General features: G+C 39.7%; 1 protein-coding gene and 1 long non-coding RNA gene across 5 annotated transcripts in view; one reads left to right on the forward strand and one right to left on the reverse strand.

Moving 5' to 3' along the window:
* On the forward strand, nucleotides 1-5,996 carry LOC139628919 (uncharacterized). 4 transcript variants are annotated; one of them, XR_011692880.1, is made up of 5 exons: nucleotides 1-703; nucleotides 811-890; nucleotides 2,308-2,403; nucleotides 4,075-4,141; nucleotides 5,901-5,996. It is a non-coding gene; the product is annotated as an uncharacterized lncRNA (long non-coding RNA). The 4 variants fall into 4 exon arrangements; XR_011692878.1 differs by having other exon boundaries at nucleotides 1-1,931; XR_011692879.1 differs by having other exon boundaries at nucleotides 811-2,403.
* klhl14 (kelch-like family member 14) overlaps nucleotides 2,412-16,604 on the reverse strand; it is a 15,014-nt gene continuing 821 nt past the window's right edge. The window contains exons 2-9 of the mRNA XM_071491105.1: nucleotides 15,483-16,383; nucleotides 13,383-13,504; nucleotides 8,736-8,825; nucleotides 7,958-8,036; nucleotides 7,243-7,433; nucleotides 6,614-6,772; nucleotides 5,904-6,061; nucleotides 2,412-5,010 (exon numbers count right to left, since the gene is read on the reverse strand). Coding sequence (XP_071347206.1) covers nucleotides 4,870-5,010; nucleotides 5,904-6,061; nucleotides 6,614-6,772; nucleotides 7,243-7,433; nucleotides 7,958-8,036; nucleotides 8,736-8,825; nucleotides 13,383-13,504; nucleotides 15,483-16,360 — 1,818 coding nt within the window. The 5' untranslated portion in view covers nucleotides 16,361-16,383 and the 3' untranslated portion in view covers nucleotides 2,412-4,869. The remainder of the gene's footprint in view (nucleotides 5,011-5,903; nucleotides 6,062-6,613; nucleotides 6,773-7,242; nucleotides 7,434-7,957; nucleotides 8,037-8,735; nucleotides 8,826-13,382; nucleotides 13,505-15,482; nucleotides 16,384-16,604) is intronic.

Below are 16,604 nucleotides of genomic sequence, written 5' to 3' on the forward strand. Positions count from 1 at the left end.
TACATCATCCCGAGTGTTTCCAGCTATTCTCAAACCAGAGAAATTGTGATTTTAATCATGGTAACGGACGGTTTCATTTGGTCGTCTGTCATTGATGCCATATCCCCTATGTGTGTTGTTGTTGCTTTGACAATTTTTCAATAAAGACTGAAAAAAAAAAACAGTTGCATGCCAGAAGCTCAACATTGACCTTTATCCTGTTTAAAGCCACTTTTTAGATACAAATTTCACACCTTGGTTGTTTTCAACTAGATATTTTAACTGCATGAATGATTTTAGTCATGTGACGTCTGGATAGTTATCAGAGAAAACAGGCAGGCAAATGTAATGCAGCTCCGGTCTCATCCACTTATGAACGTCTATGAATCCATTCCAAGATGCCCTGTATCCACCGAAGAGCCTCAGCGAATCACTGATGATGACTTTGAAACTGCTTTATTCACTGTTTCTTTTAACCCCCTGGTCCCTTTGTTATGGAGAGGGGGACATCTGCTGATCCACTGCCGGTAAAAACCGGCAGAGAGTGACAGAGAGAAGGGGAATGACATGCAGTATCACTAACTGCTGGGCTATTGGATCACCCCTCTATCAGATTTGACCCCCTGGTCCATTTGTTATGGAGAGGAGGACTTCTCTGTTGATAATTAAGCGGCCTGTGAAAACATCCTGAACGTCTGGTTGATACGTCATCAAAGACACAAAGGTAAGGAGTCTGTTTCCAGCCATTCCAGGATGTCATCTGTCCGCCGAAAAGCATCTGTGAATCACTGATTTTTAAAGTGGCACTTCTTTTTTCTGTGTCTCTACTAGTTTAAACCCTCTGGTCCGTTCGTTATGGAGACGAGGACACCTCTGCGGATAATCCGGCTGCCGGTATAAACCTCCCCAAGGTCTGGTTCATAAGTTCGCAGCATTTTTAGCTCCCTACTCTTCCCTGACATCATGTGTTCGCCGTACAGCGTCGGCGAAACACTGCCTTTAAAAGTGAAACTGCTTTCAGCGTTTTTTAACGGCTCCAGTCACCGGGCCTGTTTATTTTGGAGATCTCTGTAGATAATTCAGCTCCAGGTAAAAACCTTCCGATCGACTCTCACTTAAGAAATCCAAACCGAGAGAAGTTCACACCAATGGTTATCAAGCCAGCGACTCCACATGATCAGGCACTATTTAATGACGTCACCCAACGCCGCCTTTTGAATGTGCTGATTGAGAGACCCTAAGGTAGAAGTCACAAACTGCGCGTCTACTCCAAATCTGATGTAGGCTGCTTGTACTTTGCAGGTATTTTCATGACACTTTTACTCATCTACGCTGGACAGCTGTAGTTCCGATAAAATAAGAGCTATTTACACACTAACCATTATAATACATTGAAGCTTATAGAAGAGCTTATAGGATATGATGCATCATTATCTATCAACATGATATACAAGTAGATAACTGATTAGTTGGCGACTATTTTGATAATTTTTAGTAATTTTTCATGCAGAAATGCTAAACATTTCGTTGATTTAGCTTCTTAAATGTGAGGATTTGTTGCTTTTCCTATCATTTAATTCATCTATCGATCACTTGTGTGGGGAAAAAAGTCTCATACTATTGATTCCAGCACTGAATAGATGGTACAAAGTCATGCTGTCAATTTAATATAATAAGTTTTTGTTAAGACAACATATATAGGAGAAGAATTATTTAAACCCTCCGTGGGCTGCAGAAAATGTGTTCTGTGTCTGTACTGTTATAAAACTAGAGCCAAGGACAGAGAATACTTTTTCTGTGATTAAAACGTAGCCACGATGGTCCATGTAGTTAATTAAAGGGTCAGCCATGTTCATTTTAACCAATCCTGTTATTCCCTGAGCTGAGGAAGAGGTGTTAGCAGTGGGACTGAGAGCAATGCAGAAACCATCTGCTGCCACCAGCACTGAAGGGTAAATGAAGACTTCAAATCCACACCCAGCTACACACTCACATCACAATCTGCATTTCTTTGTCTAAACCTCTTCATTCTTTTCATATCTTCGTCTTAATCAGGATTATGTTCCTCTTTCATCGCCCACACTCCCCTTCAAGCAGCGTGTTTGTTGTGATGAAGTGTAGTTACGACTGACCAGAGGAAGCATTCAGATATCTATTAACTGCAGCATCTCCATAGCTGTTGTAAGACATGTCTCCGAGGATTATGTGACGTGAAGAACACTGAGTAGTTTCTAGTGTCCTGATACCATATTGTGTGAATTAGATATGGATTTATGTAATCTAGCAGAATCATCTCTGTGAGAAAATAATTGCTGTCTTATCCTCTAGGCACATGGCCAAGTGGATGCATGGAGTGCAGACGCCAAGGACAGAAAAAGAAAAAGGAAAAAAAAAAACAACATCAAAATAAACCATCAGGTGTATGTATGTGTTGGGGGACGTGCATGCTGTTCAGTGCATGAGACAGTTGGTAGTAAATGGTTGGCAAATCAAATCAGGTCTGGCATGAGAGGCTGCCCTGCAGGTAAACATCAGATTCGCTTTGTACGCTTGCTGGTTCACATTTTACAGACTCCTGCTTGGTGTAATGTTTTTTGGAGTTTCAGGCTTAAACGTATTAATAGTCTTAACTTCTGCAGGCTGACAGTATGAAGGCAAGTCAATCTCTGAGAGGTATTCAGAGCTGAGGAGGTGAACTGCTAGTTCCCTCTGTAACTTATACTGACATTAATTCATCTGTTATCCAACCAAGGCAACTATAGTGGAGTCTTTGTAACTGAGTACATTTACCGAAAAGTACTGAACCTCAGTGAAAAGTTTTCCTGATTATACTTACATATTTGAAGTTTATTAACATTTTCAGTTCAGGGTTTTTACTTGTGTGGTATAGTGTGGTATTTGTACTTTTACTTAAGTAAAGGACCTGAATATGTCCTCCACCACTGCAGGTAAGCGTGTAAGCTAGCTCTAGTTTGACAATAGCTACAAGCTAAGTACTAAGTGAGCAGAGAAAATGATCCTGCTCATGTTGTAGAAACTGTTTTTAATCTCCTTCTGAGATGTGAACGCTTGGCATTTATAGTGTGTCTGAGCTTCATTCAACCAAAATGTGAAGTTGTATTTTCATAATTTAGAGCGATCTTGTGTTCAGCGGTATGTATTTCAAGTTCAGTTTTACTTGTGCTGTACTTATGTTTGTTTTTAAACCAGAGACCTTCATCACCCTGCTCACATCTGGTCCCTGGGATTCACAATAAATTCAAATGAAGCTCCTTTTCTGTCTGAAATGTCAAAAAACTGAAAAGGGGAATTTTAATCATCAAGAGTCGATTTATTTTCATATTCTAAAATTCAAAGGACATAACAGGATTTGAGAATAAATCCAAGGTTGAGTGCACAAAAATGTTTCACTGCAAGCGATTATGTACAAGAATGAAATCAACAAATCTGTACAGAATTCAACAGGTACTGCATCAATATTTAGAGTCAACTTTTTGAACCTAATAACGTAGACTAGACTGGACTTAGATTCATTTGTACCGAAGATATTTTTTAAACACATCACATTAATTAAATTACATTTTAGTGAACTTTGTTTGCTGAATTAAAAGTTCACTTTTAGTGCATTAAGGATCGCTGTATGCTTGTTTGTTTTTCATACATTACAGATTGAAATCCCACCAAGGTAATGCTATGTGGCCTCATAAACAGGCCTAACTTGTAAAGGAGAACAAACCAAACAAACGTCCTCTTCGTCTGTTTACCCAAACATGCCACCCATAAATACACTGGCTAGCAATTACAATTTGATTGTACCATCATTGTATAATTAACGTGAACATTAGTGCGTCATATGAACATTAAGAATCAATGGTGAATCCTTAAATAGTTGCCATAAACATTTGGCAAGTTTTTTTTTTTTTTTTTTCTGTCAAGCAGATAACCTGTAAGGAACTCTCCGTTCAACAAGTTATACAGAAACATGACTTTAGCCTGGGTGTAAATTATTAAGATAATTAGTTAAAAATTAGGGCTGGGCGATCCGGACACATCCTCATAAGGATTATTGTGTAATTGTGTTTTTTTTTTCTACAGTGTCCACCTGGTTGCCCCCACTGCCAAGCTGCATGGATTGCTTGGACCCCGATATACTTGCTTGCAGGTGTAGTTCTATTATATTTTTAATGATACCATGTCAGTTAAATGACAACTGCTGTTATGAAAAGTTTTCTGGAAATGTCCCCATTTTAGACACATAAATATGTTCATTTTCAGAGAAAGAAAAAAACAGTTGCATAATGATCCAACCAGGTGATACAGCAGTTCAGTGCACAATCCAGCCAGAGAAAAATGAAGAATAACAGGAGTGATGAAGAATATTCATATGCTTTGATCATCACAATTAATGTAACTCACCCAGCCCCACTTTTACTTGACCCCATGACAATTTGGGACTGATCACCTTTTCACCCAGTGTCAGTCCATGAAACAACACTGCATTTTGCTGGAATTATGCATCTACTGAATACAAGATACAATGGAATTGAAAGCTATAATTCAGTTCAACACTATGCGTGCTATAGAAGAGAAGCCAAAAACACTTACTATCAGTTTAAATAAAATCAAATATGAAACTGACCATTTCTCATAACACAGATGAGTTTAAATACATGAGTTACACAATTTTCTTCTTTTTTTTTTTTCAAACTTTCAGTAGGGAATAACGAAAGTGCTCTGGTCAAACCTGTAAAAAAATAATTTATACACACCCTCGTCATCTCACCGGAGGGTTTGTCACAAAATTGTTGACAACTGTTTTGCTTATTGATGGTCCTCCCCCCAGTCACTCTGCTGCCTCTCGCCCTCTCTGCCCGTTGGTTGGATTAGTTGTCATTTGTTAAAAGGAAGGCAGGCAGGCAGTATGACAGTGGAACAGGCTGGGCCTGCTAAAGGCTCAGCCACCTCTCCCTCCAACTCTGTCCATGTTCCTTTTTCTGGGCTGTAGCAGATGGTAGAAGACTTATAGGCTCCCTGGGGAAAAAAGAAAATCAAGTCATCTTCTTCATTCATCTTAGTGCTGTTTGGATTTCTAACTAGGGGACAGAAAGCTCAGTTTTGTCATCAAAAACAGCAGATATATTTAAAGGAACATTTTCTATATTTTGTCAACGAATTCCACGAAAAGACCAAAACCAATCAACTGATAATAATAGCAAGCACTTCCTCTGTAGCCAGATATAGCTTATTGGTCTGTCCCACAGTGCTCCACCGTTGTCCGAGAATGATCCAAAACACATCAGTAAGCCACACTGTTTCACTGGGACATGTTCCTTCATTATGATGAACATGGGCTCTGGAGTTTATTTTGAGTCAATTCCACGTACGCCATTCTGCTGCCATATAGTAAATGCTCACATCAAATGTGTATATATCCTCAGCTGAAAACAGTCCCCAACAAATCCACTATTTATTCCTGTTTGGGTATAATCTGCTAGAACTACATTACCCAGGAAATTACAAAGTCTATTACAAACATGAAAGAATATATTCAATGACCTGTTCCACAAGTAAGGGGAGTGTTACTGAGAGACAGACTAAAACCCAAGGTGGGTTTCCATCCACCAGTTTTTTAATATGAGCAGAAAAAAAACTAAATTAGTTTCACATAATGGTATTGGAGGCAAACGTGTATTAATTCAGATTTTCTTTTGCTGACTTTCTCAAAGTTTAAGTTAAAATTTGTGCTAAACTTTGACTGACCTAGCTATAGAGTCCTGGTTATAATCAGGTTTTGGGAGTACCTTGGTTATGTAAACATATCAGCACTGGTTTTATTTTTCCCCAGGATTTGTTGACAATAATGAAATATAGCTTTATCCTTTAATGTAAAAGAATGTAATCTGATCTGTAAAAATATACAGTACCATGCTCCAGCTGTAGCCTCCCACAAGGAAGATGCTGTCATCCAGAACAGCACAGCCTGGGCCACTGCGACCCTCCAGGATGGGTGTCTGCAGGATATTCCACTGGTCGGCTTTTGGGTCATAACATTCAACCAACATCACGTCTAGATGGGAGAAACCTGTGAGAGGAGGACAACTCTGTTAAAAGTATGCATTTGTGTATCACGTGCAGTTAATATGCTGCATCTCTGTCAGTCCAGGTGACAAGTAATAAGATGGTGAGATGGTTTGATTTTACAGGACCTGAAAATAATCCAATCAGCCTCTTACTCTGACAGATGGGTTTCTATGTGAACAGAATTTTTTTTCCAAAGTTAGAACAGTTTTGGTTATTTCTGTGTGTGTCGTTTTCTCCATGCTCTTCTTACTGGTTTTTAGGTGGGCAGGACTTCATGGAAAAAGTAAATGTCATATTTCTATCGTAGAAAACTAAAAAATGAAACATCAACATCTGGATTAGTCTGACAGATTTTTCTTTCCTCTTGTCTCTCAAGGCCTCTGAAGTGTGTTTGATTAAATCTACAAGTTCCTCTTCTTGCCATGTACTGGAAACTTGCCAAAATCTGAGGGCAATTTTATCAATGTAGCATGTTTCATTACTCAACATTAAACATACATTAAAATTGACAATAATGGCAGTATCTCTTTTCCTAAAAAGCTCGAGCACTTACCTTTCAAATGGTTTCCACCAATAGCATACAGGCGGTCATTCATTCCAGCCAGGGCATGAATGGCACGCTTTGTGTTCATATCCTGTTTCCTGGCCCACACATCCATTATGGGGTCATAACAGTAGAGCCAGGATACATACTCTCCATTGTGTACTCCTCCTGCAACAGGTAAACACAGCACTATGTCTTTTTTACTGTTTTGAAATACGTAGTGTACGTATACACACTGGCTGTTCATGTAATATGGTACCCTATAAGGCAAACTGTCACGCACATGTACATTGATCAATGATAGTTCTTATGAAAAAAATCAATTGGTTTATTACTGAAACTAACAATTACCAGGGTTCCCATGTTGAAATATATCACAAAAAGATTTTTAACCTATGAATAGTATTTTTTGGTAAATCTTTTAACTTAACGCGATATTTTGTCTATGTTAACATCTAACATAAAATGTCACTTTTACAGTTTCACTTAAGTAAAAGTCGAAATACCACAATATAAAAATAATGTGGATGAATTACTGTTTAAGCCGCACATTTAATGTTGTAAGGGGTAATGATGCCCATCAGGTACCTCTTCTCAAAAGAAGATAAGTGTGATTGAGTGACGGGTTCTCTCCTGACCTGATATGTAGATCTTGCCATTATGTACTGCTCCTGCATGGGCGGCCAGAGGCTGCGGCAGAGACGACACATAGTTCCATTCATTAGTCTCCAGGTTGTAGGACTCCACGCTGGAGAGGTAGCCTGCCTCGTTCCTACCACCAATCACGTACAGGTGCTTATCCAGGCGGCAGGCAAAGAAACTGGCTCTCCTGAGGAGGAAGTGTCAACCAGACAACATCATTAAACCAACAATGACAAGATCCATTGTAGGATTTTATACAGTTTCTGTGTGAGGTGGAAATTATTCAAGAAAAAGATCACAACTAAGACTCTGTCTTTGGATTTGTGATATGTGAACTGTGACTTAGGGCTACAGGAGTCACATGCTTGCCAACTGCAAGCAGCTGTTGTACTGCCAGGGAAATTTACTTATTATTCAAACTTAATAAAAAGTAAGATAATCTAAAACACCATAAGTTTAGAGCAATAGAAAACATTAGGAAAATTCTATTTATTTTCTTTTTCTAAGACTCCTGGGAGTCCTATAGTCTCTTACTGCATCCTCAGATTTATATACTATTACACATTGCCCTTTGGGAGCCATAAACTTAGAGTATATTTAAGCAAAGGCAATGATCCTCATAGCAATCAATATTAAAAAAATATAAAATATAAAGCAATATAAATGAATGCAAGAAAAATGTTGTATTCAAATACAAAAGAAAAGGCTCACCTCTCTTGCATAGGAGGCAACTGTATCCAACTGTTGAATCTGGGATCGTAGCGACTGACAAAATTAGTGCTGTGCTTTCCTGCAAAAGAGATAGAAATCAAGATCAATGAAAATGATTGCCCCCATGATTTAGTTGAGTACAGTACAATACAGTTTAGTTTAGTTTTTTGTTACATACCAATAAAATGCACAACTGTGACTCTGCAAGTCTTGATTTAAAAATAAACATATTATCTGGAAATCACCACCCACACATGCTGCTTTTCAGTGTTAATATGTGATACTTTTCACTGCAATTAGAGTTAACAAGTGTTGACTGAAGGTTTGCTTTTCCAGTCATAGACTTATGTGGTTCTGTTCAACCTTTAAATTATATATGATGATGTGTGTTAGTGTTGTGTTGATTTTTACACTCACTGCTATTATCATGACACTTGTGGAATAAGAATGAAAGGACAGCATTTAATTTTTTGATGATTTACAGTCTTTGTTAAATGTTAGATGTTACCACTGTTTCACAAACGCACTCCTGACACTTCCACACCACTAATATTTCTGTGTTAATAACAGTTATTTTTCTGTGCCAATTATTGACAAGTGTTGTTTGTCCACTCTAGGATGAGTGTTTGAAACTGTCTGAAAGAACTACATTAGCTCTGATGGGTTTGAACTTACAGACACGCTGGCACAGAGCGCTCTCTACATTAAGTAAACACTGACAAATCTGCTGTGTGAAGGCGCTGAAAAGCAAGACATTCATTCTGTAGTGTTACAGTACCGTTAGGGTTCCACTGGTCCTCCCCGCCCAGCAGCATCAGGAAGTTCTCCACCTCCACCACACAGTGATGGGCACTGTTGTAAGGCATTACTAAATGAGACACAAAAATAAAAGGTGTCAGTCACTCAAACATGAAAATAGTTTAGGTCAGGGGGCCAAACCTGGCTCTCCAACAAGAATATTCGTCCCCTTGAAGAGAAATAAAGGTTTCAATTTGATAGATTACATCATAAGTTATATATGATTTTTCACAATACTTGATTTAAATAAAAAAAAAAAGTAGCCCAGGATTTCAAACAGCTTTAATTCCATAACTTTAGCCTATTTGACCATTATAAATGTCTGTCTCTCAAACACAAATAGACTCAGTTGGCAGTTTATTAGATATACCTAGCTAAACATTATGCAGTCTTCTGGAGAGGTGCTGATTCAATGGTTACTTTGGAGGCTGCAGTCTGTGGTGCTATTGAATTGTATTGTGTTGTACGGGCAGATGTTTCAATTATTTTGTTCACCCAATTTATATCAATGAGGGTAGGCTAAATAACAGAAAGGCCTCTCTGTGTAATGCAGTACAGTTCAACAGCACCACAAACTACATCCTCCAAAATGATCAAACAGTCGAGTGAGCACCTCCCCAAAATAGTTTCAATAAAAATTGAATATTATAACCTACATAAACGAGGATTTATTGCAGGACTGTTGTATTAGACTGCATTGGTTTCAGCTCGGTGTACCTAATAAACTGCCAACTGAGTACTAATGGGAGATACATCTGCACTAAAATTAACAATTTTATAAATTAATTTTATTCTTAAATTAGTTCAGATAACACTCAAACAAGCAGACACACTCGGACTGCATCACAACTGTGCCTGTAAAATTACACTGCACAAAACTTGGCCCATGGTTAACCTCACTGCCAATCCCTGATATATGTTTCTACAGGTCTGGACAACAGATGTTAGTCACAATTAAACAAGGTTCCCATTTACATCTACAAAATGTTATCTTACCTTTTTAATAAGCAATATTTGTACAGGCAGTGTTTCTCATTCAATGCCTGCTTTTATTACTTGTGATGCTGAGTGTCCTGTTGTTTCATAGGGGGTGCTTATCGTACATATTAATGTCGAGACCGATTTAATTTGCAATGTACTCAACAACAGGCCAGAGTGCTTGTTGTAATGATACAACCAGACTTCTATTTCACAATCCTCAGTGAGAGTCAATGTTTTATGATTTATTTTGCCTCTTCATTGCTTTTGTTTTGCAACCTTCCATTCATCCATCTACAGGAAGTGATTTCTTGTGGGGAATCAAGCCTGTTGACTCTTAAACTGGAACAAATGAAAGTATGAGGCAGAGTAAACAGGCTACTGTTTGTTATGACACTATCTATCTATCTATCTATCTATCTATCTATCTATCTATCTATCTATCTATCTATCTATCTATCTATCTATCTATCTATCTATCCATCTATCTATCTGATACGGTAAATGAGTTTCTATTTCGGAGACTTATCTTACCTGCCAGTGAGTACTCTAAGGACTGACTCTCATAGTGCAACAACACTTTTCCTTTTCTCTTCATCTGGCATGAATATGCCACAGCAACTATTCATCTAAAAATCAAGTACATCCAATAAATATAATCTTTAGTGGATCATCTGACTCATTATCTTAGCACATGTTAGCATAAACAGCTACAAGCCCACAGCTGCAGCCGGACCCCACATGGAGGATTTTCCCATGTGTATGCTTTTGTGCTCCCCTCCTCTCCTCCATCTTCTTTTGCTGAAGTGACCCCATTGAGATGTAGAGAAATGGTCTTAGGTGACAGTCATAATGAACATGATCGTGTTCACTCAATAAATCTCAGGCCCGGTGCTTTTTGAGCACAAATCAGTGAAATGTTAAAGCCCACCTGTCTGTCTCCATCAGTCATTTCCACTGTCACCTCCCCACTGCCTGATGGATCACAGTTGCTGCAAAATTAGACAGCCTTGAATCTCATTTCTTTCCTATTGGCCTCTCCCTGCAATCTCACTCTGGCTGGCTGACATGTGCCGGTCCCCTCTATGGGAGGGGAGTCTCAGATAGGAACTAATACTACATACACTAAACACAGCTTTATCTTGAACGAGGGGATTAGGTTGCTTGCCTCCAGTGCACCTCAAAGACGAGTGCCATATGACTGCCAAATTCCTGTACATGCTATTTACATTATCATTCAGTCAGCAGTATATAGGACATGGATGGCTGGCTTTTTATTTGATGTCTAGTGACTTGCACTCATACTAAAAATCATCTCATACCCACGTGAAAAGAAGATTATTGCTTTACAGTATGTCACAGGCTACAGTATGAGGAGTACAGTGGGAGTACTTGGGACATTTGGCCTGCCTCTACAGGTGCCACAGATACAGGTGAACAGTGGAATAAGTATGAGGCTATGATAACTGCACACCACTGTACTAGTCTTGTGCATTGCAAAAAAAATAAAACAACAAATTAAACAAAACAATTCTTTCCCCTCTTAGACTTTACTGTGAATTATCACCTGAGAAAGAGTGTGAAATCAGTCTGCATATTTGTCCCCCTCTCCTCTAAATCTTCCATTAGCCCCAGGGGTGAACAGTCAAAGGAGAGCAGGATGAGCACGTCCTCCACGAGATGGACGCCATCACTCCAGTCTACAGTGAGCTCTAGGGCTCACTAGAGGGAGTCAGAAACCTCTGCATAGAGGCACAGTCGGGGTCGGTTGAATGACTCCACAGCTAATGCACCACTGCTGCTCGAGCTCTGACGTGCCTTTAACACCATTACAATTGCATCCCACTGAGCTGAATTCCTTTGTTCTAGGCCGTGTTGCATGGATGAGGTCCATTTCCACATGTGAGATTTTAATATCAGGTTGTTTTAAAGAGGAAGAAGAAGAGAGTAGTCCAGCATTGTGGCTGAGGCTGTGCCTGCCTTTGTCTTGTGTTCGTCCACGCTGCTGTGGGTACACTAGATGGCAAACTTTACACTAGAATCACCGAGCAGCAGATATATCTGACACAACAAGAGGGATCAGATTCTTCCCAAATTGTGTTGATGAATGTCTTAATCAAAGGCTGTCCCTCTCAGGTTTCGCCTCATTGAAAAGTTATGATTGAATGTTAATAATCTTCTATTCCACATCCATTGTGTGGAGGCTACATCAGATGGTCACTGATGTGTTAAGGGGATGATTTTGCAGTTTTGTCCCTCCACTTGGCCACGGACCATTTGAGTGTTAACTTTTTAGTTCTGAGTGATGGAAATCCCTATTGACCTTTTGCTTGCTGCAGTTTATACCCAGGAGTCTGAGTTTAATGAGAAAATGACAATATAAACACCAGTGAGCTTCAGGCTGTTGTGTATGTATGCCTCCTTCAGTAAAATGCACCCTGAAAGATTTAGACACACATGAGCTAAAATAACAGACGACTGACCAGAAATGTTATGATTTGAGCACAAGAAACCATGTCTGAGGCCGTTGGTGAATGTGAGACACAACAAGAGGAACCTCACACCGGCTTTGAAAACTCATGCCATAAAGTAAGAAAATAAACTGCACACACTGAGCCGACAGAGAACAGACTTGTGGCTAATATGTACGAATGGAGAGACGCTGCTGAGATATGACTCAAACCAAAACAAAAGGACAAAAACTCGATATGTCCGGCAATGATGATGCAAAGGACAAATATGGTTTCCCATTAGCTCTTGTTTGACCTTTGCAATATGGCAACAATATAGTGGTGAGCCTTAAAAGGTCAGGGAAGACAGAGAGAAAAAAGAGTATGGTACACTTTACAAAGGTGAGTGCTATAGGGATGTGTTTGTAAATTCACAAGGGCTTCAGACATGTTCTCTATAGACACTACTTTTTTTTTTTGTATAGAATATTTTTTGGTGAAATTATGACAACTTGCTTTCAAAATGACATCATAAAATCAATATTGTAAACTTCATCCAGGTATAAATCCCTACAGGTTGTGAGATACATCGTTATTTTCTTTTATTACTTGTATTCATTGCTTTTATCTTGTGTTATTTTTGTTTAGTTAATTAAAATCATTATCTATTTTGACTGTTTGTGTACACATTACACCTGGCGTCCTCCTGACCTTATCTGTTGGCTTTTGCTTTATCTTATATAAACTTGAAATCAATAATTCCATGCCGAGTATCAGTATGTATGGGGCAATTCAATCTTATGTATTGATCATTGCGAGTGAATAATTATGCTATATTGAAATGCTATGGTGGAAAGATGTCATTCATTATTGTTCTATCTCTGCCACAATAGATCATTACATTCAAGTAAATCTCATCATGCATCCTGCCAGCATATTTCAGTAAAAACAAGGGAAACCGGGCATGAAGCTCCACAGTGCTGTGAAGTCACGCTCTGATTAAAAACTTATATTAAAAGTGATAGTGATACATTATTACCTGAAGGATTTAGGGAACTCCTTCCCCTCATTTTCCGTGGAAATTAACCTGTGTTAAAGTCATCCATAGGAACAACTATTTCTCATCATAAAAGCCGCGAACACAAGATGCCCCAGGTAAAAAAAAAAAAAAAAAAGGCAGCAAAGCCTTTCCAACTCACTTGTGAGGATCTTCCATGTCTTTTTCTCGTCGTCATAGTACTGGACCAAATTGCTGGGGAGACGATCAGGTCCAGGAGGCAAACCACCCACCAGTAACAGCATTCTCTTATTGGAACGGATTCTGTAATGTCAAAAGTGAGGGTGTGTGGACAAGTGTTAGGAAACAGAGAACAAAACAGGTATTAAGCCATGAAATAAAACATCCAAAGCACAGCCTGCACCTGGATACCTTTAATTCCTTTATTAGTATCAACAGTGCTTTGCCTAGTGTATTTTGATGTTTCACTTTTCAAATGCTCAGTGTGTGTGTGAATGAATTAATCAGTGAATGAAATAAGCATAAATGGATGCTTAAATTAATAACTGCTCCTTGTCCAAGTGCAACTACTTAAGTTGAGACTACTAATCAGGCAATGTGTGGCCACGTTTATTATAATTAACATAAAATTGCTCAACAGCGCACTTATCCTTTTGATGTGTTATTGAACGGTTATTGTACTCTAAAGATATCTTTTCAATTAGCTGTGAAGCGAGGATGATCCTGCAGGGTGCCATGCTGGAGGCTAAAAGCGCAATTGGGTATATAAACCTGCCTATACAATGTCTCCATTTCATTGGCTACAGTGATTCATGTGACATCCCTGAGCCAGTTGTGAGATATTTCCTGCTGTTTGTATATGATATATAAACTCAAAGCTGCACACTTTACTCCACATTAATGACCATTATCTGGCTCCTAATGGATTTTAACACAAATCTACCAATTAATCACAATATACAGCAAAAAGATTAAGCGTAGCTGGCCTTTATACTCAGACACGTTCACCTTTTTTCCCTTTTTCTTATTTTACTTTTTTATGCTTGGGTAAATCACCATTGTCTCGGTACATTCTCCCTGCTACCGGCCCACTCGGAAGTGTTTTGGGGTTATTCATATGCAAATGAGCCCCTGGACATAGATAATAGTGATTAATTGAGAGGAGAGAAACAGCGGCATGTGAAACTAATTATGACGATTCCTGATTCCTTGCTCATTTAGGTCCATATGTGGGAATAGATATGTTATTGGGATAATGTAGGAATAGCTACATGTAAGATGATTCTACTTCTAGATTTATTGTGCAAAATTTGATTTTCAAGTTTCAATTCTCTAATGCCTCAGCTTTATTTTCCTCTGCTCACATGCATACACAGCAAGTGAAATATTTAAATACTGCTGTCATCACTGCTCAAAACATTTTCAGCCTTGACCATCTAGCTACAGTCAGCTCTACAAACAAAATCTGACAACAGCACCGAAAATCAGTCAACTTACTGATAACGCCTGTCCACTTGCCAGCCCCTTAAAGTGCTGATCAGGACAAACATGGAGGTAAACCATGCTGCTTGGCCTATTTTTGTGTGTGAGTGAGACACATGCATCTAACCTGAATAAGAAGCACTGCCCGATTGTCCCTTAATAAATCTCAAATATAATACACACTCCAATGCTCTAAATTCCCTTTGACCCTGTTATATTTCTGCTTATGTGATATCAGCACCATGGTATCATTGTAGTTACATCAAAATTGTTGAGTAATTTCTATGTAATTCTGGTAACAATTTAATTATAGCATTTCAAATTGTATTCATGAGACTTCCCACAAATCAAATGCATAACCTTTAGCTACTTTGCTACATCTTGTCTACACTGATTAGAGAGCAATTACACAGATGTGTGAGGAAATAAAGAGTTGTTTTTTCTTTACTAAAACATAAGGTAAGCTTGTAATTATGGATACAGTGTAGCATAGAGTAGCTCAACCCCCTTGACAGCTGGCATTCTTTTATAGGAAACCCCCCACATCCTCATTAACTGGGCCTCAAACCTCACACCTCTGACTGACCACCTACAGTACATGGTTTAGACTCTACACACAGTGGGACCAATACTTGAGTGAGTGGGCAATACTTGTGTCTGCAATTTGTTCAAATTTAACAAGTGGGAGGCATTTAATCACCTTCCGTCTACTCTCATTGCTGTGTGTGTGTGTGTGTGTGTGTTTGTGTGTTTGTGTGTATAAACTTGTGTCTGTGTTTCTGTTTGTCTTATTCCTCACCTGCTGGCTGTGGTCTGCCTGCAGTGCTGCCTGAAGGGCATCAGGTGGTAGTTCATGGCATCCAGGAGTAGTTTCTGGCACACAGGGTCACTCCTCATGAAGTCAACAGACTGCACCCTCTCCACCAGCTCTGGGGCAGGTATAAGGGCGAAGCGCAGCCTCTTCATAAGGTCTGGCGCATAGTGCATGCGAGTCTCCCGGTCATGCTCCAGCCAGAGAACTGACATCTGGAAGAGAGCCAGCTCTGACTCCACTGGGGGTGGCAGAGCATCTAGCATGGCACACATCTCCTCAAAGTTCAGCAAGAGAACATCCTCCACCAGGTACTTGTTGGCCAGCTTCTTGGTCTCATCCAGTCCATGGAGTGCAGCAATCTTGCAGATCTGCTTGTAGTTCTGCACAGAGATCTGGTCGTTGAGAAACTGCACACTGAGTTTAGTAATCTGGGGGATGTTGAGGATCTTGCTGACTGACAGCACCTCTTCCACCGTGTCCAGGGAAAGAGTCACGTTGGCAGTGTAGAGGTACTCCAGCACTAATCGCAGTCCAATGGAGGAACAGCCCTGGAGTACCAGGTTATTGATGGGCCTGGCACTGGGGGTCACCAGCTTGTCATCAGGAGAGGATGAGGGGGTCCCACTGCTGCCCTGGTCCCCTTTGCTCCCCTCATTGTTGATTACATTATGGGAGGAGAAGAGAGATCTGAAATACTGGGAGCAGGATGCCAGCACAGCTTTGTGGCAGTGGAACTGCTGTCCCTGGGCAGTGAGAGTCACATCACAGAAAAGCTGTTTCCTCCACAAGAGATTGAGCCCATGCAGCAGGGTGTCACTGTGTGTTGGGTCAAAGGTGGATGTTCTATCACCCGATCTGGACATGACTTCCTGACTGTGAACGCCACCTAGGCAACAAATAAACCATGCAAGCCATTTACCTCAGGTCATTTATTTGCACAACACACGTAGCTCTTATAGACGCTATCAGTCAACTATTACAATAGGAAACGATTTCTGGAATAAGTTATTGAACAGATCGCCCGTCCGTCCAGCGGGGAATAACCACGGTGCCATGCCAGCCGGCGAGGATCTACATCCAGTACGGCTTCAGTCGCTTTCAACTTTG

The sequence above is a fragment of the Trachinotus anak genome, unplaced genomic scaffold, assembly GCF_046630095.1.
Source record: "Trachinotus anak isolate AG129_WGS33_773 ecotype Australia unplaced genomic scaffold, CSIRO_AGI_Tana_v1 ptg000012l, whole genome shotgun sequence".
Taxonomy (NCBI): Eukaryota; Metazoa; Chordata; class Actinopteri; order Carangiformes; family Carangidae; genus Trachinotus; species Trachinotus anak.